The 22473-nt window shown below is 49.6% G+C and overlaps 1 protein-coding gene across 4 annotated transcripts in view; it reads left to right on the top strand.

The window, feature by feature from the left end:
* Positions 1-400: 400 nt before the first annotated feature.
* Positions 401-22473, top strand: part of FBXO25 (F-box protein 25) — a 48216-nt gene continuing 26143 nt past the window's right edge. For all 4 annotated transcript variants that reach the window (XM_032329316.1, XM_032329315.1, XM_032329318.1 and 1 more), the window contains exons 1-2: positions 401-509; positions 8713-8853. In XM_032329316.1, the coding sequence (XP_032185207.1) occupies positions 8720-8853 (134 nt within the window). In that variant the 5' untranslated portion in view covers positions 401-509; positions 8713-8719. The remainder of the gene's footprint in view (positions 510-8712; positions 8854-22473) is intronic.

Below are 22473 nucleotides of genomic sequence, written 5' to 3'. Positions count from 1 at the left end.
GGAGCTCCAGGGGTAAACTGAGGCTCGGGGAGCTTCGGGGAGCGGGCGTGGGCGTGGGCCCTGGGGCGGGGCGGGGTCAGCAGAGCCGAGGGGGTCGCGGCCGGACGACCGGCCGGCTCCCGGCCCTGCGCAGCGGCCCCGCACGCCCGCAGGTCAGCGCAGCGCGCCCTCCCACGCGCGGACACCGCCCGGCCCCGCGCCCGCGGGTTCGCGCGCCCCCGCACCCACTGAGCACGCGCAGGAGGAGGCGACGCGGGGCCCATTGCGCACGCGCGCGCCTCGGCCTCGGGAGCCGGGTAGCAACACGGCCACGCGGAGCCGCGGCTGCCAATCGGCGCGGCCCGGGGCGGGGCTTGAGGTCGGCGCTCCCCGGCCGGCGGCGGGCGACTTCCGGCAATAAAGCTCGGCGCCGCCGTCCGTGGGGCCCGAGGGCGTCCGCGCTCCCGCGGGGACCGAGGCGGCGCGCGCTCCCGGTGGGGACGGCGAACCCCCAGCCCTGCCCGCGCCAGGTAGGGTCGGGGGCCCGGGGCGCGCCGGTGGGGACCGAGGGCCCGGAGCCGCGCGGCGCGGCCTCCCCTCGGCCGCCGCCCATCCCCGCGCGCCCGCGACCCCGCCGCCCCGGCCTCGCGCTCCGCGGGCGCTGCCTTCGGGGCCGGCGGCGGTTCCCGGGGCCCCTCCCGCCAGCGCGGCCGCCCCCGCGCGCCCCGAGCTCCCCTCCCCCGGGGACGCCCGCCGCCGGCGCCTCGCGGTGCCCGCCCGCGCCCCACCCCCTGCCGCCGACCCCCGACCCCGGTCCTCGCCCGCGTCCCACCTGCTGTCCGGGCCCCGTCCGCGGTCCCCGCGTCCTGCCCGAGCCGGGCCGGGGTGCCCGGGCCCTTGTCCGCGGTGCCAGCTCCTCCGCGAGCCCGTCCGTCGGGCCTCGGTCCCCGTCCGGGCCCCAGCGTCCTGCCCGAGCCGGGCCCTCCGTCCTCTGCGGCTCCGGCTGCGCCCCCAGTGCCGGTCGGCGGCTCCGCTGGCCTCCCCGTGCCTGACCCTTGGTCCCCAGCCCTGTGTGGCTCCGGCGTCCGCCCCCGGCCTCGCCCGCCTCCCTGCGCTGGCCGCCGACCCCGGGCCGGGCTCGTCCTGTCCCCTGGGAGCCGCGGCGCTCTGCGGGCCTCCGCCGCCGGACGCGGGGTCGGAACCTCGGGGTGCGGAGAACACGTGCCGGCCTCGCCTTCCCGTGCTGCTTCCGCGCCCGCTTCCCGCAGCCCCGGCCGGGGACGCCGCTGGCTCCTCGGAGGAGCGCGCCGCCCGGTGGCCCTGCCCGTCGTGGTCCGGGCTCCGCCGCTGCGAGGCCTCTGTGGCCGCGCGTGGGGCCGGCGCGGGGCAGCCCAGGTCCCCCGGCCCGCGCGCAGCGGTCCCTGCTGTTCCTGCGGGGTCGCGCTCCTCCGCACGGAGCGGCCGTGCTCGCGTCCGACCCGCGTGACCCGCGGCCTCGGAGGCCGGGGGCGCGGCGGAGGGGCCGGGGGCGCGGCGGAGGGGCCGGGGGCGCGGCGGAGGGGCCGGGGCGCTGTGGGGTTGGGGCCGGCGATTCCCAGCACGCGGCCACGCGGGTTTATTGGCGCGAGCACCCAGAGGAGATTGGCGCGCGTGTGCCGGAGTCCTTGCGAGCCGGAGCGGGCGCGGCCGCGGCCGCCGGCTTCCCGGGTGCGCGGCCGGCGGTCTCCGTGCTGGGGGCACGTGTCGTCCGGGCCGCGGACCTGCCGGCGGCTCCGAGTCTGCGCCCGCGTGTCCTGACCTGTGGCCGCGCGCAGGGCGGGACAGTTGGTTGTGCGCACGCTGTCCTTCGTGTTTTTCTATTTAGGCCGGTCGCTACTTCCGACGTGTTTGGTGACTAATACGAGGTGACACCTAAAGCCCCACCGTTTTACGACCTTCCCTTTTCGCAGGTGCCCAGGAAGTGTCATGAAAACAGGGAGAGAGCTTGGGCCCCGGACGCTCCGGAGATGTGGCCCCCGCTCGGCCAGGCGCTGGGCCGCACTTGGTGCTATAAAAGGGAGAATTAAGGCTGTAAAAGGGGGGTGTCGGGCACGGCTCCTGGGGGGCTCAGCGGGTTACAGCCGCTGCCTTCGGCTCAGGTCATGATCTCGGGGTCCTGGGATCGAGTCCCGCATCGGGCTCTCTGCTCGGCGGGGAGCCTGCTTCCCCCTCTCCCTCTGCCTGTGATCTCCGTCTGTCAAATACATAAGTAAAATCTTTTAAAAATGGGGGGGGGGGTGATGGTAGCATTTTCTGTCCTTCGGGGAGGTTAGGGGCTGAGACCGTGCAGCCGGGTTGTTCAGAGGATCGCCTGCCACCCGCCGGGAGCGACAGTGTGAGCTGGGACATCCCAGCTGAGAAGGGGTGCGCCTGCAGGAAGGCGTTTCTGCGTGGTTCTGCGTCTCTCCTGGGATTTCTTCGGGCCAGGCGACCTGGGGAGGTCCTGTGCTCCACTTCCTCTGTGCACACCAGCGATGAAGGCAGGGTGCGGAAGACTTTAGCCCCTTTGCTGGCTGACGTCAGTTAACCTGAAATGTGCGAAAATTGCAAATCCTAGTAGCTATTGCGCTGCCGAGTAGCCGCCCTTTGAGTAGCTTTCTTAAGTGCTTCATTTTGAGGAGTAAGTTTTGCCTTTATTTTTTGTATTTCAAATTTTTCAAAACAAATGTGATTTTAATGAAAACTTATAAAGTTACAGCAATTCGGGTGTTTTAGGAAGGCAGATCAATAAATTTCCATAAAAGTGGTGGGCTGTTCCTCATTCCAGAAGTGTAATAATGTTTTTTCCGTCTGCGAGTTTGGATGCTGGGAGTGTTTTTGAAAATTTGGTCCCAGGCATTTCAGTTGCGCCTTGTCTTTTTTGTTTTTTCTTGCTTTTCCCTGATGGCTTTTTGTTGTTGCTTATAATAAACGCTTCTACCAGAGTCTGCCGTAGTTCGTGAACTGTATGGAATTATAATTTCAGATAAAGCTTCATTACGATCCAGAGAACCTATGTCAGACCTATGAAGTGTGCACAGCTACGGCAAAACAGATCTTTTCGTCTGTGTTGGAGATAAAAACTTGGGAATGTTGTGTTTTGTTTCCGTGGTCTGTGGAGCTGGGCTTCGTTGCTTCCAACCCGTATAAATAGAAGCAGCCCTGAGCGCTCGGGCTAACCATGTGATTTCTCACAGGGGTTGCTGCGAAAGAGTTGATTATCTTCAAGCTGACTCTTAACTTCACGTGAAAACTTCGCATAAATGTTCTGGGCGTTGCTTTGGAGGCCTGAGTAGAAGTGTCTTAAGCGGTGAGTGGGCATCGCGCCTACATGGACCAAGGCAGGGTTGCTGCGTCCCGTTGTAAGACAGGTCGTTAGCTGAGCTGTCGGCAGGAGGTTTCTGTTCCCCGAGCTGTGCTTTCTGCCCTGGTTCTCCCACGCCCTTTACCACCCGGGACCTGGCAGGTTATCTGCAGAATGACACTGCTCCTACCACTGCATTGCCTAAAAACTCTTAATCATCTGGAGAGTAAAGTTCAAACAGCTTTGACATTCAAGTTTTCCACGATCTGGCTTCCAGTCACCTTTCCAACCTGCCTACCAGCCTTCCCAAAGATTGCTCTATTTCAGCCAACCTGTTCTGTTTATTATTCTCAAAGGTGTCGTGTTTGTGTGCCCACCATTTCTGTGATTGCTAATTTTTTTCCCGTTGTCTCCCATTTACTTAAGATTTAACTGTGCTTTAAGGCCAGCATGGTGCCCTGGATTTTCTTCAGAGGTCCCAAATGATCTGCTTTTTATTCCGAATTTCTTTTATTCTCTTTATTGCTCATTCAGTACATACATATACATTGTAAAATCTCTTTTAAGTATATTTACATATATTATTTGTGTGAGTTTCCTTATTTGCTCTTATCTATTTTTTCAAAATTTTTAAAAATTATAATTAACGTATAGTGTGATTTTTGGTTTCAGGAGTAATTCAGTGACTCATCACTGACATCGACCCCCAGTACTCATCACAAGTGCTTAATGTCTGACTCCCGCCCAGCGCATCCCCCACCTCCACCCAGCAATTTATCACTAGTATTTACCAAAACGATACAGAAACACAGATTTGAAGGGGTACCTGTACCCGGGTGTTTCTAGCAGCATTACCCACAATAGCCAAACTAGAAACAGCCCAAATGTCCTTCCACCGATGAATGGCTAAAGATGTGGCTCTTGTCTTTTTAGTTCTTGGACTAGGTAGTACACCTTCAGGGAAGGGACATACAGCAGAATAACGTGCTGGTCTGTGTTTACCTGTTACTGGAGTAATCTATATCTGGTCTGTGTAGCAGTGTTCTGCGTGCTGGCCACTTTTTAAAAAAATACCGGTTTTTCTGAATCCGCCATATATGACATTGGGAGACACGCTGGCAATTGCCGCAGTTGGTCCTCAGACATTTTTCTCTCGTCTGGTTTTTATGAGACTAGATTACGTTTTAAGCAGCATCTTCCCCATCATGGTTTGCACCTGCTTTGTTTGGGAGGCGCGCATACCGTTGGAGACAATTTCAGATAACAACGGGCTGGATGTGGTAGTAGCTTCTGCATCTTAGGGTGATTGGTGGCCTGAAACAAGTCTGCAAGATGATACTTACGGGGCACCTGGGTGGCTCAGCAGGTGAAGCATCTGCCTTCAGCTGGGCGTCACGATCTCAGCGTCCTGGGATCAAGTCCCGCATCGGGCTCCTTGCTCAGTGGGGAGCATGCTCCCTGTCCCTCTGACACTCCCCTCCAATTGTGCTCTCTCTGTCCCAAGTAAATAAATCTTTAAAAAAAAACTTACAAAAATAGTGCTGAGATTTAAATAATGATTCTGAAGTATCTTCTAAGATGAGAGTTTGAGGAGCGCCTGGGTGGCTCAGTGGGTTAAGCCTTTGCCTTCAGCTCGGGTCAGGATCCCGGAGTCCTGGGATGGAGCCCCGCATCGGGCTCTCTGCTCAGTGGGGATCCTGCTTCCCCCTCTCTCTGTGCCTGCCTCTCTGCCTACTTGTAGTTTCTGTCAAATAAAATCTTTTTAAAAAATATAATAAAATAAGAGTTTGAATGAATATGTTACTGTTAAAGATGTTTTTCCTGGAAAACCAAGTTTTGTTAAGGAAGTGAGCACTTAAGAGTTACCCAGGAATACTGTTGAAGGCTTAGAATTTTCTTCTAATTATTTTTGTTTCTTCTAAGCCTGTATAAATGTCTACTTAATTGCCTGTTGTATCTATCTATCTATCTAGCTGTAATAGATATAGTTGGGAGATGATATTTGAACATTTCTGTCTCTCATGTACCTGTTAGAAATATTCCACATTTAGCGAAATGCCCCAAGTCTACTTGGATGTGAGATTAATATGACATTATTATTTTTTTAAAGATTTTATTTATTTATTTGACAGAGATCACAAGTAGGCAGAGAGGCAGGCAGAGAGAGAGAGGAGGAAGCTGGCTCCGCACTGAGCAGAGAGCCCGATGCGGGACTCGATCCCAGGACCCTGGGATCATGACCTGAGCCGAAGGCAGGGTCTTTAACCCACTGAGCCACCCAGGCACCCCCGAGATTAATATGACATTATTGAAAGTGTTTTTGGTTGAGTTGTCTGCTATCTTTTTGTGGCTAAATCCAATATAGACTTTTCAGTTCTTACTGTACTAGCTTGTTAAGTGTTGTCCTCTCTCAATCATTCCTTTTTTTTTAATTTTTAAATTTTTATTAACATATAATGTATTATTTGCCCCAGGAGCACAGGTCTGTGAATCGTCAGGCTTACACACTTCACAGCACTCACAATATCACATACCTTCCCCAATGTCCATAACCCAACCACCGTCTCCCTACACCCCTCCCCCTGGCAACCCTCAGTTTGTTTTGTGAGAGTAAGAGTCTCTTATAGTTTTTCTCCCTCCCAATCCTGTCTTGTTTAACTTTTTCCTCCCTAACTTCCAACCCCCCCACGTTGCTTCTCAAATTCCTCATATTAGTGAGATCATATGATAGTCTTTCTCTGATTGACTTATTTCGCTCAGCGTAATACCCTCTAGTTCCATCCATGTCATTGCAAATGGTAAGGTTTCATTTCTTTTGATGGCTGCATAGTATTCCATTGTGTGTGTGTGTGTGTGTGTGTGTGTGTGTGTGTGTGTGTATCACATCTTCTTTATCCATTCATCTGTTGATGGACATCTAGGTTCTTTCCATAGTTTGGCTATTATGGACATTGGGGTTATAAACATTCGGGTGCACATGCCCCTTTAGATCTCTACATTTGTGCCTTTAGGGTAAATACCCAGTAGTGGGATTGCTGGGTCGTAGGGTAGCTCTATTTTCGACTTTTTGAGGAACCTCCATGCTGCTTTCCAGAGTGGCTGCACCAGCTTGCATTCCCACCAACAGTGTAGGAGGGTTCCCCTTTCTCCGCATCCTCGCCAGCATCTGTCATTTCCTGACTTGTTGATTTTAGCCATTCTGACTGGTGTGAGGTGATATCTCATTGTGGTTTTGATTTGTATTTCCCTGATGCCGAGTGATATGGAGCACTTTTTCATGTGTCTGTTGGCCATCTGGATGTCTTCTTTGCAGAAATGTCTGTTCATGTCCTCTGCCCATTTCTTGATTGGATTCTTTGTTCTTTGGGTGTTGAGTTTGAGAAGTTCTTTCTAGATTTTGGATACTAGCCCTTTATCTGATATGTCGTTTGCAAATATCTTCTCCCATTCTCTCTGTTGTCTTTTGGTTTTGGTGACTATTTCCTTTGCTGAGCAAAAGCTTTTGATCTTGATGAAGTCCCAGTAGTTCATTTTTGTTCTTGCTTCCCTTGCCTTTGGCAATGTTTCTCGGGAGAAGGTGCTGCAGCTGAGGTCGAAGAGGTTGCTGCCTGTGTTCTCCTCAAGGATTTTGATGTATTCCTGCCTCACATTGAGGTTTTTCATCCATTTTGAGTCTATTTTTGTGTGTAGTATTAGGAAATGGTCCAGTTTCATTCTTCTGCATCATTCATTCCTTTCTTAAAATATGCTCCTCTCTTGGCTTCCTACTCCCTTCCCCTGCCTCTTCGGCTCTTCCTCTTCAGTTCCCTCTCTGGCTCCTCTACCTCTTGGCCCTCAAATGTCCTGTTCCCGTAGAGTGTTTCCCTTGGCTCTGTGTGTTCTCTCCTGTGGTACATTCCTGTGGCTTTGCTTACTGCCTGAATGCTGGTGAGTTTCCTGTCACGGTCTCCAGCCTTCCCCTCTCTTCTGAGCCGTGGCTCTGTTTATGCATTGTTTACCCAGTGTTTACTGAGCTCCCTTGTGTGCTCCGTCACCCATAGCTTCTCCTGTTCAACTGTCTGGGGTGAAGCTAACACTGTATGTTCTAACAGCCTCCAAGGCTGTGATGTTAACGCACAGCCAGGGTGGAGAACCAGTGAGCAAGAGGAAGGTCACTCCAGGCAGTGGAAGAGCTAGTATTCGAGGTCTTGCTCTCACCAAATTGCGAGCCTTATGAAAGTAATAATATCTGTGTCCTCACCTGGATTCGCAGACGTGGATTCCAGGACAGTGCCTATCGCCATGGGTTCAGCAAAGCTAACTGGCCTGTCTGAAACTGAAATCAGCATCTCTTAGGTGCCAGAAGCTAACCCGGGCTGTCTCTGGTCTCCCCTCACACATCCAGCCAGTGTGGCATGTGGCCCTGCCCGGTGGGCCTACCTGGGTTAGCTGAGCACATGGCACCTGGTCCCTTGGACTCCACGCAAGGGCCAGACACACAGCGTGCACGACGGAAGTCCTTGTCTGCTCCTGGACTCTGCCTCCTGAATACTTTTAGACTCTCTCCTCCAGTGCAGCCACACTCCGACCCGGTGGCCAGTGTTCTGTGACCGCCAGTCCTCACTCCTTCTCCGTCGGTGCCACCCCCACCCTGGCCAGCTCCAGCTTCCCTCCTCACAGGGGGACCCCCGAGGCCCCTGAAAGGCTTGACTCCCAACGGATCCTTTATGTTCTGAAGTCCCTTCCTAGGCCCCTCTCTGCCCTCAGGGGAAAATCCAGTTCTTTGATCTGATCACTTCCTGTTCTCACTTCTCAACATCTCATGCCGTAAGCTTCAGCCAAACTGAAGAGCGCACAGTGCAGGACAGGAGAATGTCTCGTGTTCCGTTGCTTCTGATTTCTAGTGAAGAGCATCTTCTCTGGTGTGATGCTCCCTGTTCTTCCTCCTCCCCGGACCCCTGCTGACTCTGCGGGGAAGAGCTGAGATGGTAGCTCTGCTGAGCCCGTCCTGACCTGTGCAGTGGCCAGCTAGTCAGTGTCTTGATGTGTTAGGACACATCAAGGTGCTGTGTGACCGCCAAGGTCTCCTGAGCATTTAGGGTATGTGTAGGCATTTAAGTATTAAGAACTTTATTTTGGGGGTGCCTGGGTGGCTCAGTGGATTAAGCCTCTACCTTTGGCTCAGATTATGATCTCAAGGTCCTGGGATCGAGCCCCACATCGGGCTCCCTGCTCCGTGGGGAGCCTGCCTCTCCCTCTCTCTCTGCCTGCCTCTCTGCTTACTTGTGATCTCTCTCTCTGTCAAATATATAAATAAAATCTTTTTTTTTAAAAAAGAACTTTATTCTTAAAAATTAATTAACAAATGTTCTAAGTGAAAGGAAACTTGTTAACTGCACGTACGTTTTTAATGTAAATTACTTCTTTTACAGGACAACTATGCCATTTTTGGGTCAGGACTGGAGATCTCCTGGATGGAGCTGGGTTAAGACAGAAGATGGCTGGAAGCGATGTGAATCCTGGAGTCGGGACCTGGAGAGAGAGAATAACCCGCGTGCTCTCACTCACAGCGTGTAAGTTACAGCTGCACAGACCCTGTCCTTTGCCTGCCGCCCACGTAGGGTGAACGCCTTGTCATTGGCTGAGTTTGCCTGTACTCAGGGCTGATGAGAAGCCACACATTATTTAGGGGAAGACTGAGCCTAGTAGATGATCTAGAACCTTCCCATAGGTGCTGCTTTCTTCTATTGAAGACATTTAATCCTTCCAGTAATCTGAGAGAAGGGATTATGTTAACCCCATGTTCTAGCTGAGGAATCTCAGTATATCAGGATGTGGTTCTGGCGGCATACGTCCAAGACCTTGTGCAAGACAAATGCATTTTTCTCTCTTGGGAGCCTGAGCGGGTGGAGTTAGTTTGATCTGGGAAGGAAGGACATTCTGTGTGGCGGCTGTGCTGTCCCAAGAGCATAGTGTCCTCTGTTCACCCTGAGGTGGAGCATCGCTCTCAGCCTCTGCGTCCCGGTCAGTAGGGTAGGAGACGAGGAGACGTGGTCACGCTTGCTCATACCTCAGTGGCTAGAGCACTAGACTCCGAGGAAGGCGGGGTTTGCTCTGTGCGGGGGAGCATCCCGATGACCCAGGCTGCACAAGCTCGGAAGTGCGGCGTGAGAAGTGCAGTCTGCCTCATTGGTGCTGCTGGGACGGCTGGAGAACTGGGAGGTCTCAGAACCTCTCCTTCAAGGTGTTGTGGGTCACGCAGTTGATTTTATTCTATGTTTTCACTTGGCATTTGCATAATTACCAACTGTATTTTTAACTGATAGGCAATCTGATTTTTTTATCACTGTATTATTTTTCATCATGGTAAGTGTACTTTTCAGCCCCCTCCCCACTTTCCCCGTCCCTCCCCACCTCTGCTAACCAGCGGTGCATCTCTGTTGTCAGGAGGCTGTTGCCGGGCTTGTCTCTCTCCCTTCCTCCCCTCCCCCACTTTGTTCATTTGTGTTGTTTCTTAAATTCCACATGTAAGTGAGATCTTACGGTCCTTGTCTTTATCTAATTACATTCAGCGTAATCTCCAGTTCCATCCATGTCGGTGCAAATGGTGGGCGTTCATCCTTTCTGACGGCGGAGTCATATTCTTTTGTGTATATGGACCACATCTTGATCCATTCATCTGCTGATGGACATCTAGGTTCTTTCCATAGTTTGGCTGTTGTGGACGTTGCTGCTGTAAACATTCCGGTGCACGTGCCCCTTTGGATCACTACATTTGTATCTTTAGGGTAAATACCCAGTAGTGCGATGCTGGGTCATAGGGTAGCTCTATTTTCATCTTTTTGAGGAACCTCCATGCTGTTTTCCAGAGTGGCTGCACCAGCTTGCATTCCCACCAACAGTGTAGGAGGGTTCCCCTTTCTCCGCATCCTCGCCAGCACCTGTCATTTCCTGACATGTTGATTTTAGCCATTCTGACTGGTGTGAGGTGATATCTCATTGTGGTTTTGATTTGTATTTCCCTGATGCCGAGTGATATGGAGCAGTTTTTCATGTGTCTGTTGGCCATCTGGATGTCTTCTTTGCAGAAATGTCTGTTCATTCTGCCCATTAAAAAAAAAAAACTTACTTGTTTTAGAGAGCGAGCACATGAATGCATGTGTTGAGGGGGCAGAGGGAGAGAATCTCACACAGACTCCGCACTGAGTTTGAATCCCAACAAAGGGCTCAATCCCATAACCCCGAGATCATGACCTGAGCTAAAACCAGGAGTTAGACGCATAACTGCACCACCCAGCTGCCCCATTCCACTCACTTTTTAGTTGGATAATTATATTTTTGGGTGTTGAGTTTTGATAAGTTCTTTATAGATTTTGGATACTAGCTCTATATCTGATGTGTCGTTTATAAATACCTTTCTCCATGTGTGGGCTGCCTTTTAGTCTTGCTGATTGTTTCCTTCTCTGTGCGGAAGCTTTTTATTGTGATATAGTCCCAAGAGTTTATTTTTGCTTCAGGCCGTCTGATTTTTTTTGACAGAAGTTTAGTAGCTTTAGCTTAGAGATAGGTTTTTGTAGTATTTAAAGCAGAAATTAATTTGTATTTCAGATTATAGTAAAGATAACATGTTACATTTACTGAGCTTATACTGTGACATTTCTCTGCCATTCTGAATTTTATTCAATATTCATGGCTGTAAATGTTATATAAGATTGGTAATTATAATGCTACTAGTATTAGATGATGTTACACGGCTGTGGATTTTCGAAGTTACTTTTTATCTTACAGTTTTCATGGCAAATTATTTAAATTTGAGCTTGATCAAATACATCCAGAAATGTCTGGTGCCTGATGGACCCTGATGCTGACTGAATTGTGGGGGTCCTGCAGTCAGCGTTATGGGGGGGTCAGCAGGCTGTGCATATCAAATGTCACTACCGCTCCTCCTTCCCTCAGGAATTTGCATGTTTGTGGGGTTTTTCCTCATGCACTTTCCTCCCTCATCCCACACATTTTAAACATCTGAGAATTAAATGCCTTCTGTATACACACAGTTAGAGAATACAGTCAGACCCATTTTCTTTGCATAATAGACTCTGTGTCCGCCTGGCTCACTCCCCCCCCGCCCCATCACACTGCTTCCAGAGCCCCTTGAAGTCAGAAGCTTCGCTCACTGGTGCTTCTCGGCATGTGGTGGAAACTACCTGGTGCCCTTACTGACACGGCTGTCGCGCATCAGCCGTGGACCACCCGCCGATGGCGAGGCGAAGGGAGAGTTAGCACTCCGTCTTTACGATGTCCGATCTAGTAGCTGCTTCTCCCCTACTCCACCTTTTTTCTTTGTCTTTTTTCTTTTTTCTTTGCTCCTTTTTCCTCTTCCCATAAAATGTGTATCCAGACCTGTAGGGAGAAGCCACTGATGACCCAGAACTCCAACAAATGTCTGATATTTTTCTTTCTCTGGAGGAAAAAGCAATTTAATTTTGAACCTAAAATTTGATAAAATAAAACCATAGGTAACCACCGTTTCAAATTGCTGTATAAAATGACCTTGTCTTCCCCTGAATGTATTTGACTCAAACAGCACTCTCAATTCTTTGGTTTAGGGTAGCCTTTCTAAAACTAGGAAAATTGCTGTAAAAATCATTTAGGCAATCAAGATTCTAACCAACTTTTAAAAAAAAATTTTTAAAATTTTTAATAAATATATAATGTATTATTAGCCCTAGGGGTACAGGTCTGTGAATCACCATCTAACCAACTTTTTAAATCTTTTTTCTTTGTAATGGGCATGAAAATAGAAGGCCTTTCAATATCCCCCTATCTCTTTTCGCCTCATTTTAGTATTAAAAGTGTGGAGAAAATAGGTAAGAAATCACCCAGTTCAGCATGGTGGTTCAGGTAGCCAGTCGGTTCACACTTAGAACCCTGACTAAGCTGCTTTTCAAAGCAGCATTCATGATGTTACGGAGGTTAGTGATGACAGAGCAAATGTCCATCCCGTTCTGATGGTTGGTTCTTCACGTGAGAGACGCGTGGGCTTACCCCGTCTCGTACTGCAGAGCACAGTGTGCTCTCCGGGGGGTCCGTATTTTTTCTAGCAGACGCAGACTGGTGAGGGAGGCTGAGTGTGTGCCCATCGCAGCGTCCGTGCAGCCGGACGGTGGGCAGGTGCAGAATCAACGGGAGAGTAGCTAGCGGACCGGACCAGGAGAAGGGGGGCACCCAAACAGACCTGGAGGCTTAGCCGTGGGGAGAACGTACTAAGGAGTGATCCGGCTCAGCCTCTCCCTCAGGACCTGGTTGGCGTGTAGTTTTCTCCCTGGTGACAGTCTTGTATGATTTTTGCAAAGAGAAGGTAGAAGAGGAGTGTCTGGACACTGCACGTCTTTGAGATGTCAGAGCCTTTCCCATCGGTTGCACTGTTGTCAGGAACTGTAGTCTCGGGGGACTCCGGAGCCGGGAGGCCCTCCTCGTCCTGGGAGGCTGCAGTGTGATGGGGGGTGCTTAGCTCTGTTCTAATGGTGACATTTCTAAGGTTTTCTCCCTTTGTGGTTAGTAAACCTTTTCATTGCATTATTTTTATTGGCCTCTCCTTAACCATTGTTTCCAATCCAAGTTTAACGTTGTTTTTTTTTTTTTTTAATTTATTTACATACTTGAGCAAGAGCGCATGAGCAGAGGGAGAGGGAGAAGCCGACACCATGCTGAGCCCTGAGTCCTATGTGAGACTTGAACTCACAACCCTGAGATCACAGCCTGAGCTGAAATCAAGAATCAGACGCTGCTCTGACTGCACCCCTTAGGTGCCCCCCAAGTTTGAGTATTTTAAGGCTGATTTTGCTCATTTGGTTCTCAATGGGCGGAGCATTGTAAATTTGGGGCGCCACAGGAAGTACCATCAACTCTAACAGTTCCCAGGGTATCTTAAGTTAATTGAATTCTTTAAAGAACATCTTTAAGTTGTGGGTACCCCCAAGGAAAAAGGAAAGAGGCTGTGTTTTTGGTTCCCTCATGAGAATGCAGAACGGTTCTCAGATAATGATGATGGGGAGGACTCGTGAGGTCATCTGGGCCTTGAAGTAGGAGCTGGTCCTGTTGGCCACAGGGCCTGGGTGAGGAGACATTCCCCTGCGCCGTTATTTAGTCGGAGAAGCACCCCTGTCATCTGTGTTTTTCCCTGAGGATCTTCATTGGCTCAGCCCTCCTTGGATTGTTTCTTCAGCGGCTGGAAAGAAGCCTGGAAGTCTATGTGCCGTAGAAGTGCGGCTCAGCAGCGTCCGACGCCGCGTTGAGTGTCTCGGGCAGCATTTGTTGTTACTGCCTTGTTGAGGAATGATGTCCTGTGGATCGTCAATGCCGGGCTGACCCTGTTTTCATATTGCATTTTCGCCAGTCGTAAAGCAAGAGGAGTACAGTCCTGTATCATGGAACAGGAAAGCCAGAGTCCTGTCTCGTAGGTCGCATCCTCTTCCGCGGAGTTAACCAGCTGCGTCCCGCTTGTCTCGTCCGATGTCCGAGGGCCGCGCTGATGCGTTCTGAGCCGAGGCCATTTATCACTCAGTGTGAGTTCAGAGTCCGACTGGGTGCTCATGCAGCCTGGCCGCTTCCGGCTGGATCTTCATTCCTGGGCCTTCTTCTCTCCACCCCCGGAAGCCTGTCCCTGTGGTCTGACACCTTGAATGTCGGCGTCGTGGTCCTGAAACAGTGATTTCGACTGGCCTGTGCTGTCCCCTTGCGTCTCTGTGTCCGGCTTGCATTCTGTGACCTGTTGTTTCAGCGATGCTCTTGCCGATACCCAAAGCTTCCGTTCTGTTCCTTTTTTTTCTTTCCCCAATAGACCCACTTAGCAGATTCTTAACCCTGACGTGAGCTGCCGGGCAATGGAAGGGGGGAGGTCGCGCTGGGGACCCCGCGGGGCCACTGCGAGTTCCCTCTTCCCCCTCCTTTGCTCTCATCAGCTCGCTCAGTGCGGTGCTCGCTCCCGGTGGCTCGCCGTGCCCCCATTTCCCCGTTCTTCCACGGGTCCGGGAGACGCGCGCTTACTGACCGCCCGCTCTGTGCCCGGCGGCCCCAGTGCGGCCCCCAGTGCTGCGCAGCAGCTGTGGCCTTGTGAGGGCTGCGCAGAGCTCTTCCTTCCCCTGTGACTTCTGAGTCTCAGCGCAACCTGAGTGTGCGCTGCCCCGGGCTCTGAAGACAGCAGGCTTGTTCCCAGAAGCCTGAAGCTCTGTTCCTTTCCTCTTCTTCTTTTTTTTAAAGATTTTATTTATTTATTGGACAGACAGAGATCACAAGCAGGCAGAGAGGCAGGCAGAGAGAGAGGAGTAAGCAGGCTCCCTGCCAAGCAGAGAGCCCGACACCGGGCTGGATCCCAGGACCCTGGGATCATGACCTGAGCCAAAGGCAGAGGCTTTAACCCACGGAGCCACCCAGGCGTCCCTCTGGTCCTTTTTTCCAGCACACTTAAGGTGTTGGAATCGGACGCTTTGTAGGTTTTAACTGACTCCCTCATGGCCCACAGAGCTCGGTTAGCTCCAAGGTGCAGGTGGGTGTGTGTGTTGCAGCTGGAGCTCCCAGGGCTGGCTGAGAGGTTCAGGGAATGCGTGTGCTGGTAGAGGGGAGGCGAGCAGGGAGCACTGGGGGGACAGAGTTCTCCTCTTGTTCCCATGCACAAGACTGCGGAGTGCTGCCAAGTGGGTGCCCCCAGGGGTGGGGGAGCAGGGCGGGCGCGTGTGGCGTGTTCCGGTACGGTGGTCTCCGTGCATGCGCCTGACGTCAGGGTGCGTTCATGGGACTGCGCGTCAGCCTTTCTTGCCGCTGTTGGTTGTGGAAGTCGTTCACGCCAGTGCCTGTGGACTTGCCGCATCTCGTACTGCGTCGGTCAGGGAGTTCTTTACCCAGGTCTCGCTGACCCCGTGTGTTTCCCGTTGTTTCCGTCAAGGTGCCCTGCTGTTACCGTTAGCCAAGTCTCGGGCGTGCAGCCCGGCGGTTCAGTGTTTGTTCGCGGTGTGGAATGACCAGCGCAGTCCAGGGAACAGGGGCCCTTCCGGTCCTTACACATTGTTTCTGGTGAGGAGAACGTGTAGGGTTTTCTCTGTCAGCGCTCGCGAGTGTGTGCTACAGCATCCTCCGTTCCAGTCTCCACGCCAGACCCCTGTCCTCCAGGCTCACCTTTTAAGGGGAAGCTGGTGAACTTTGACCCCCAGTACTCATTTGGCACTTTCCCCGCCTACCGGCTCTGGTGACCAGCGGCCAGCAATCTCTCTGGTCTCTGTGTCTCTGAGTGTCACTTGTCCTGTGTAGATGCACACAGAAGTGAGACCGTCTGGTGTCTGTCCTTCTGCACCTGACTGATCCACTCAGCTCGGCCCTCTGAAGGGGCCCCTGTGTTGCTGGGAGTGCCAAGATGGCGTGCGCTTTCACGGCTGAGTAATGCTCTGTCGTACGAACGCAGGCCCCGTCGTCTTTGTCCGTGTATCCATCGATGGACACTTAGGTGGTCCCCATGTCTTTGTTACCGTGCACTGGGCGGCAGTGATCGGCGGGGAGGGGGCAGATGTAATTTCACAGCAGCGTCTTCATCTTCTCCCCGCGAATACCCAGAAGTGGTATGAGCGTGTCCACGCCGCCTAAAGCAATCTACAGACTCGGGCCGTCCCTATCGAAATTACCAAATTTTGATATCAAAACAGAGCCTGGTGACTCTGTTTTCAACTTTCCGAGGACCCTCTGTGCTGTTTTGCAGAGCGGCCGCAGCAGCTCGCATCCCCACCAGCCGTGCGGGAGGCTCCCCTTGCGCCGCGTCCTCGCCGGTACCTGTCGTTTCCTGACTGGTTGGTTTTAGCCGTTCTGACTGCTGTGACGTGGGATCTCGTCGTATTTTTAAAAAATTTGATACACATTTAAAAAATTGATACACATTTCTGATAATTATGATCACCTTTTCATGTACCTGTTGGCCATTTGTATGTCTCCTTTGGAAAAATGTCTGTTCAGGTCTTCCGCCCATTTTTTTTTTTAAAGATTTTATTTGTTTATTTGACAGACAGAGATCACAAGTAGGCAGAGAGGGAGGAGGAAGCAGGCTCCCCATGGAGCAGAGAGCCCGACGCGGGCCTCGATCCCAGCCCCTGGGACCATGATGGGAGCTGAAGGCAGAGGCTTAACCCACTGAGCCACCCAGTCTCCCCAACTTATGCCCATTTAAAATTGGAATGTTTTTATTTTGCTGTTGAGTCTAAAGTTCTTTATATATTTTGGATACTAATTCTATATCAGGTTTATGATTTGCAGATATTTTCTCCCATTTACTACGTTGCCTTGTCATGTGCTGTGCAAAAGTGTTTTAGTTTGATGTGTCCCGCTTGGTTTTTTTTGCTTTTGTTGCCTTTGCTTTTGGTGTCAGACTAAAATGAAGCATCGCTAAGACCAGTGAGTATCAGGGAGCTAGTATCCCCCCTGTGTTTCCTTCCAGGAGTTTATGGTTTCAGATCTTACAGTGAAGTCTTAGATCCATTTTTACTTAATTTGATGGGTGTGTGAGGTAGTGGTCGGATCTCATTCTTCTGCATGAAGACGTCCAGTTTTCCCAGCCCCATTCACTCAAGAGCCTGTCCTTCCCGCTACTCTTGGCTCCGTGGACCACACACATGAGGGTTTTTTTGTGCACTCTGGTCTGTTCCACTGGTTTCTGTGTCTGTTTTTATGCCAACTATACTGTTTTGATGACTGCAGCTTTGTGATAGAATTTGACATCAGGGAGCATGATGCCTCCAGTTTTGTTCCCTTTTCTCAAGATTGCTGTGACAGTTCACGAGCTTTCATGGCTCCGAACGCACGTTAGGATTGTTCTGTTTCTGTGAAATATGCCTTTGGAATTTTGATGGGGTGGCCCGAGTCTGTAGATTGCTTTAGGCGGTGGGGTTAGGGGGACATGTTAACGTTTGTTCTTCCAGTCCATGAAAATGGAGTCTTTCCAGCTATTTGTGTTTTATTCAGGTGTTTTTCATCAGGGTCTCACAGTTTCACATATGCAGACCTCCTTGATTAAATTTAGTCCTAGGTATTTTATCCTTCTTGGTGCATTATAGTTGAGATTGTTTTCTTAATTTCTTTTTTTGGTAGCTTGTTATAAGCATGTAGAAACCAACAGGTTTTTGTGTATTGATTTTTGTGTCCTGTAATTTTACTGAATTCATTTATTGTAATGATTGCTGGAATGTTTAGGGTTTTCTGTATATAGTATCATGTCACCTGTAAATAGTGACCATTTTACTTCTCACTTTCCAATTTGGATGCCTCCTGTTTTTCAAGCCAAGCTGCTCAGCCCAGGACTTCCAGCTGTGCGGAGTCGGGTGGCACAAGTGGGCATCCTTGAGTTGTTCCTGGTCTCCGAGGAGGTGCTTTCGCTCTTCATCGCTGAGTGTGGGGGTGGCTGTGGGCCTGTCCTGTACCACCTCTGTGAGATGAGGAGGATTCACCTCCACCCACTGTTATTTTATTTTCTCCGAAGTTTTTATTTAAATTCAAGTTACTCAACGTATAGTGTAGTATTGGTTTCGGAGGAAGAGGTCAGGGATTCCTCAGTTGCGTGTAATGCCCAGTGCGTGTCCTCCTTAATGCCCAGTGCGTGTCCTCCTTAATGCCCGTCACCCACTTACCCCCCCCCCCACCTCCCCTCCAGCTGCCCTCAGTTTGTTTCCTCGAGTTAAGAGTCTCTTACGGTTTGTCTCTCTCACTGGTTTCATATTATTTTAGTTTTCTTTCCTTTCCCCTATGTTCATGTGTTTTGTTTCTTAAATACCGCCTATCAGGGGCACCTGGCGGGGGCGGGGGCTCAGTCGTGAAGGGTCTGCCTTCAGCTCAGGTCATGATCCCAGGGTGCTGAGGATCAGCAGGAAGCTGCTCAGCAGGAAGCCTGCCTTTCCCTCTCCCACTCCCCCTGCTTGTGTTCCCTCTCTCACTGTGTCTCTCTCTGCCAAATAAAATCTTTCTAAAAAATTCCACGTATCCGTGAAACCTTACTCTGACTGACTTATCTCCCTTAACATAATACTCTCAGTTCTGGGCACCTGGGTGGCTCAGTTGGTTAAGCGAGTGCCTTTGGCTCAAGTTATGACCCTGGAGTCCCAGGATGGAGTTTCCACATCGGACTTCCTGCTTGGCGGGGAGTCTGCTTCTCCCGCTGACCTTTCTCCTCTCATGCTCTTTCTCGGTCTCATTCTCTCTCTCTCAAATAAATAAATAAAATCTTTAAAAAAATACTCTTGGGGCACCTGGGTGGCTCAGTGGGTTAAAGCCTCTGCCTTCGGCTCAGTCATGGTCCCAGGGTCCTGGGATCCAGCCCGGTGTCGGGCTCTCTGCTCAGCGGGGAGCCCGCTTCTCCCGCTCTCTCTGCCTCTCTGCCTACTTGTGATCTTTGTCTGTCCAATAAATAAATAAAAAATCTTAAAAAAAAACACTCTCTAGATCCATACCCATCATCGCCAATGGTAAAATTCCATTCTTTTTGATGCCAAAGTAATATTCCATTGTATATATTACATAATATATATATTACATCTGGGCTCCTGGGTGGCTCGGTTGGGTGGGCGACTGCCTTCAGCTCGGGTCATGATCTCAGAGTCCTGGGATCGAGTCCCGCATCGGGCTTCCAGCTCTGCAGGGAGCCTGCTTCTCCCTCTGACCTTCTCTCCTCTCATGCTTTCTCTGTCTCTCTCTCAAATAAATAAAATCTTTAAAAAAATTATATATATATATATATATATATATATAAAAAACATCTTCCTTATCCATTGGTCTGTTGGTGGGCACGGGCTTTCTCCATAGTTTGGCTGCAGTAAGGATCAGGATGCATGTGCTCCTTCGAATGTGTGTTTTTATATCCTTGGGTAAACACCCAGTAGTGCGATTGCTGGGTCATAGGGTAGCTCCACTTTGAACTTTCTGAGGAGCCTCCACGCTGTTTTCCAGAGCGGCTGCACCAGCTTGCATTCCCACCAGCAGTGCAGGAGGTTCCACTTTCTCTGCATCCTCGCCAGCATCTGTCATTTCCTGACTTGTTGATTTTAGCCGTTCTGACTGGTGTGAGGTGGGATCTCACTGTGGTTTTGATACCTATACCCACTTCCTTGAGAATTTTTGCCATAATGGCTATTAAATTTGGTCAGGTGATTTTTCTGTATCTGTTGTGTTGATCATAAGATTTTTATTCTTCCTTTGGTTAGTGCAGTGTATCACGTTGATGGATTTGCAGATGTTGAACCATCTTTGCATCTTTGGAATAAATTCCACTTGATCGTGGTGCATAGTTCTTCTAACATTATGTTAATTTCGTTTGCTGATAGATATTTTTTAAAGAATTTACTTGTTTATTTGACAGAGAGAGATCACAAGCAGGCAGAGAGAGGGGGAAGCAGGCTCCCCACTGAGCAGAGAGCCCAATGCGGGGCTCGATCCCAGGACCCTGGGATCATGACCTGAGCTGAAGGCAGACGCTTAACCCACTGAGCCACCTGGGCGCCCCTCGTTTGCTGATACTTGACTGAGGGTTTTGCATCTGTATTCATTAGGGACACCGGCTTGTAAGCTTCTTCCTCCCGGTGTTCTTGTCCAGTTGGGTGTCGAGGCGCTGCTGACGCCTTAGAAAAATGAGTCTGGAAGCCTTCCTGCCTCTCCTTTTCTTGCTGATGACTTTGAAAAGGGTCCATTTTAGTTCTTTAAATGTTTGGCAGAATTCATCAGTGAAGCCATCTGGTCCTGACTTTGGTTTACTGGGGGGTTTTTGTTTCCTGAATCAGTCTTCTTGGTAGGTAGTAAAAGGTCTGTTCATATATTGTGTTTATTAATGATTGTCTTTGAGGTTGTAAGTTTTGAGGAATTTATGTGGATCTTTTGAGTTGTCCGTTTGTTGGCGCATAGTTGTTCCTAGTAGTCTTTTATGATTCTGTGTATTTTCTGTATCAGTTGTGATATATCCTCTTTTATTTCTAATTTTTATTTGAATTTTCTCTTTTTCTTGGTGAGTCTAGCCAAAGGTTTGTCAATTTTATGTTCTGAAAAATCTCTTCGTCTCATTGATCTTTCCTATGTCTTTTTATTTTGCATTTCACTTATAACTACTCTGAAATTTGGTACCTACTTTTCCTCTGCTAACTTTGATTTATTCTTTTCCTTTAGTTCCTTGAGATATGAAGTTAGTTTGAGATTTTTCTGGTTTTCCCACTTAGTCGTTTACCATTCTGAAATTCCCCTGCAGAACTTCTGTATGTGTTGCTGTGTTGTTTTCCATTTTCATTTGTCTCAGGATGTTTTCTTACTTCTCTCTTGTTTTCTTGTTAGACCCATTGGTTATGCAGTAATGGGTTGTTGTAACGCTATACATCTGTTAATTTTCCAGTTTACTTCTTACTGCTTTCTAGTTTCATATCATTGTGGTCAGAAAACATATTTGATATCATTTCTATCTTCTTAAATTTAGGAAGATTTTTGTTTTATGGCCTAACCTGTGATCTGTGCTGGAGAATGTGCCATGTGCATTGAAGTAGGAATTTTGGAGGGAATGTTGTGTGTGTACCTGTTAAGTCCTATCTGGTTTCATGTGTCCTGTAAGGCTGTTGTTGGACTTATTGATTTTCTGTGAGGGTTATCTATCCATTGATGAAATGAGGGTATTACATCCTCTGTGATTATTAGATCTGTTAATATTTTCTTTATTTCGGTACTTCTATGTTGGATGCAGAAGCACCTACAGATGTTGTATCTTCTTGTTGGAATGACCCCTTTATCTTTATGCAGTGACCTTCTGTGTCTGTTACTGTAGCCTTTGTCTTGAAGTCTGTTTTAGGAGGTGTATAGCACTACCCCAGCTTTCCTTTTGGTTTCCATTTGCTTGCACTATCTTCTTTGTCCCTCATTCAGTCTTGTGTCCTTCCGTCTCAAGGGAGTCTGTTAGGCCACACGCAGGTGGGTCTTGTTCTTTTATCCGTTTGGCCCGTCTGTGTCAGGTGACAGCAGAAGTTCGTCCTTCCTCATTTCAAGTCATTGCTGATCGGTCTGTACTTACTGCCATTTTGTTAGTTTCTGGTAGTTATGTGTCTTTCTCTCTGTTTCTTGCTCCTCTGGGTCTTTTCCTTTGTGATTTGATGATTTCCTATGTTGGTATGCTTCCCTTGCTCCCTCGTAATCTTTTGGGTTTCCACAATAGGTTTTTGTTTCGTGGCCACCACAAGGCTCACATAAAACAGCTCTATTTATAGCCATCTGTTTTAATTTGATAACTTAAGTTGGAAGACATTCTAAAGCTTTATATCTTACCACCCCTGTTATGTTTTTGATTCCACAATTTACATCTTTTAATCTTGTGTATCTGTTAAGAAATAATTGTATTTTTACTGTTTTTTAAATCCTTATATTAGCTTTATTAGTAATTAACCCACCACTTTTACAATATTAGAGTATTCTGGATTTTAGTATATATTTACCTTTACCAGTGAAATTCGTGTTTTCTTTTTTCTTTTTTTTTGGAAATTCATGTTTTCGTATTTTTCTTGTTACTAATCAGTACCCTCTCGTGTCAGCTTGAAAAAGTCCTTTGAACACTTCTTGTAAGGCTAGTCTGGTGGTGATTAAATCCTTTAAATCTTGCTCATCTATAAAACTCTTTCTCTCTGCTCAGTTCCGCAGGACAGCTTTGCTGGGTAGAGGCGTCTCAGCTATTTTTTCCTTTTAGCACCGTGAATCTATTACGCCACTTGCTCTGGCCGGCACAGTTCCTACTGAAAAACCTACAGGGAGTCTTAGAGGGTTCGCTTGTATGCCGCAGATGGTTTTTCTCGTGCTGCTTAACTTTCAAGGTTCGATTATAGTGTGTCTTGGTGTGGATCCCTTTGGGTTCATCTTACTGGAACTCTGAGCTTCCTGGGTCTGGATGTCTGTTTCTGTCCCCAGGGTAAGAGGTTCTCAGCCATTTTTTCCTCAAATGAGTCCCCTGCCCCCCCCTTCTCTCTGTTCTTCTGGGGAGCCTGTAATGAGAATGTAGGTCCCCTTGGTGTTCATAATTCCCTTAAGATCACTTAATTCTTTCTCCTTCTTTTTCCTTTTTGCTTCTCTGACTGGGTGGGTCCCACTGTCTGTTGGACCCCTCGCCTGCTCTTGCCTTGAGTCTGCGGTGGGCCCTCCTGCTGCCGTGTGCG

The sequence above is a fragment of the Mustela erminea genome, chromosome 21 (genome assembly GCF_009829155.1).
Source record: "Mustela erminea isolate mMusErm1 chromosome 21, mMusErm1.Pri, whole genome shotgun sequence".
In the NCBI taxonomy this organism is placed as follows: Eukaryota; Metazoa; Chordata; class Mammalia; order Carnivora; family Mustelidae; genus Mustela; species Mustela erminea.
Note: the sequence above shows the minus strand (reverse complement) of the source record. Positions and strands in the feature narration are given on the sequence as shown.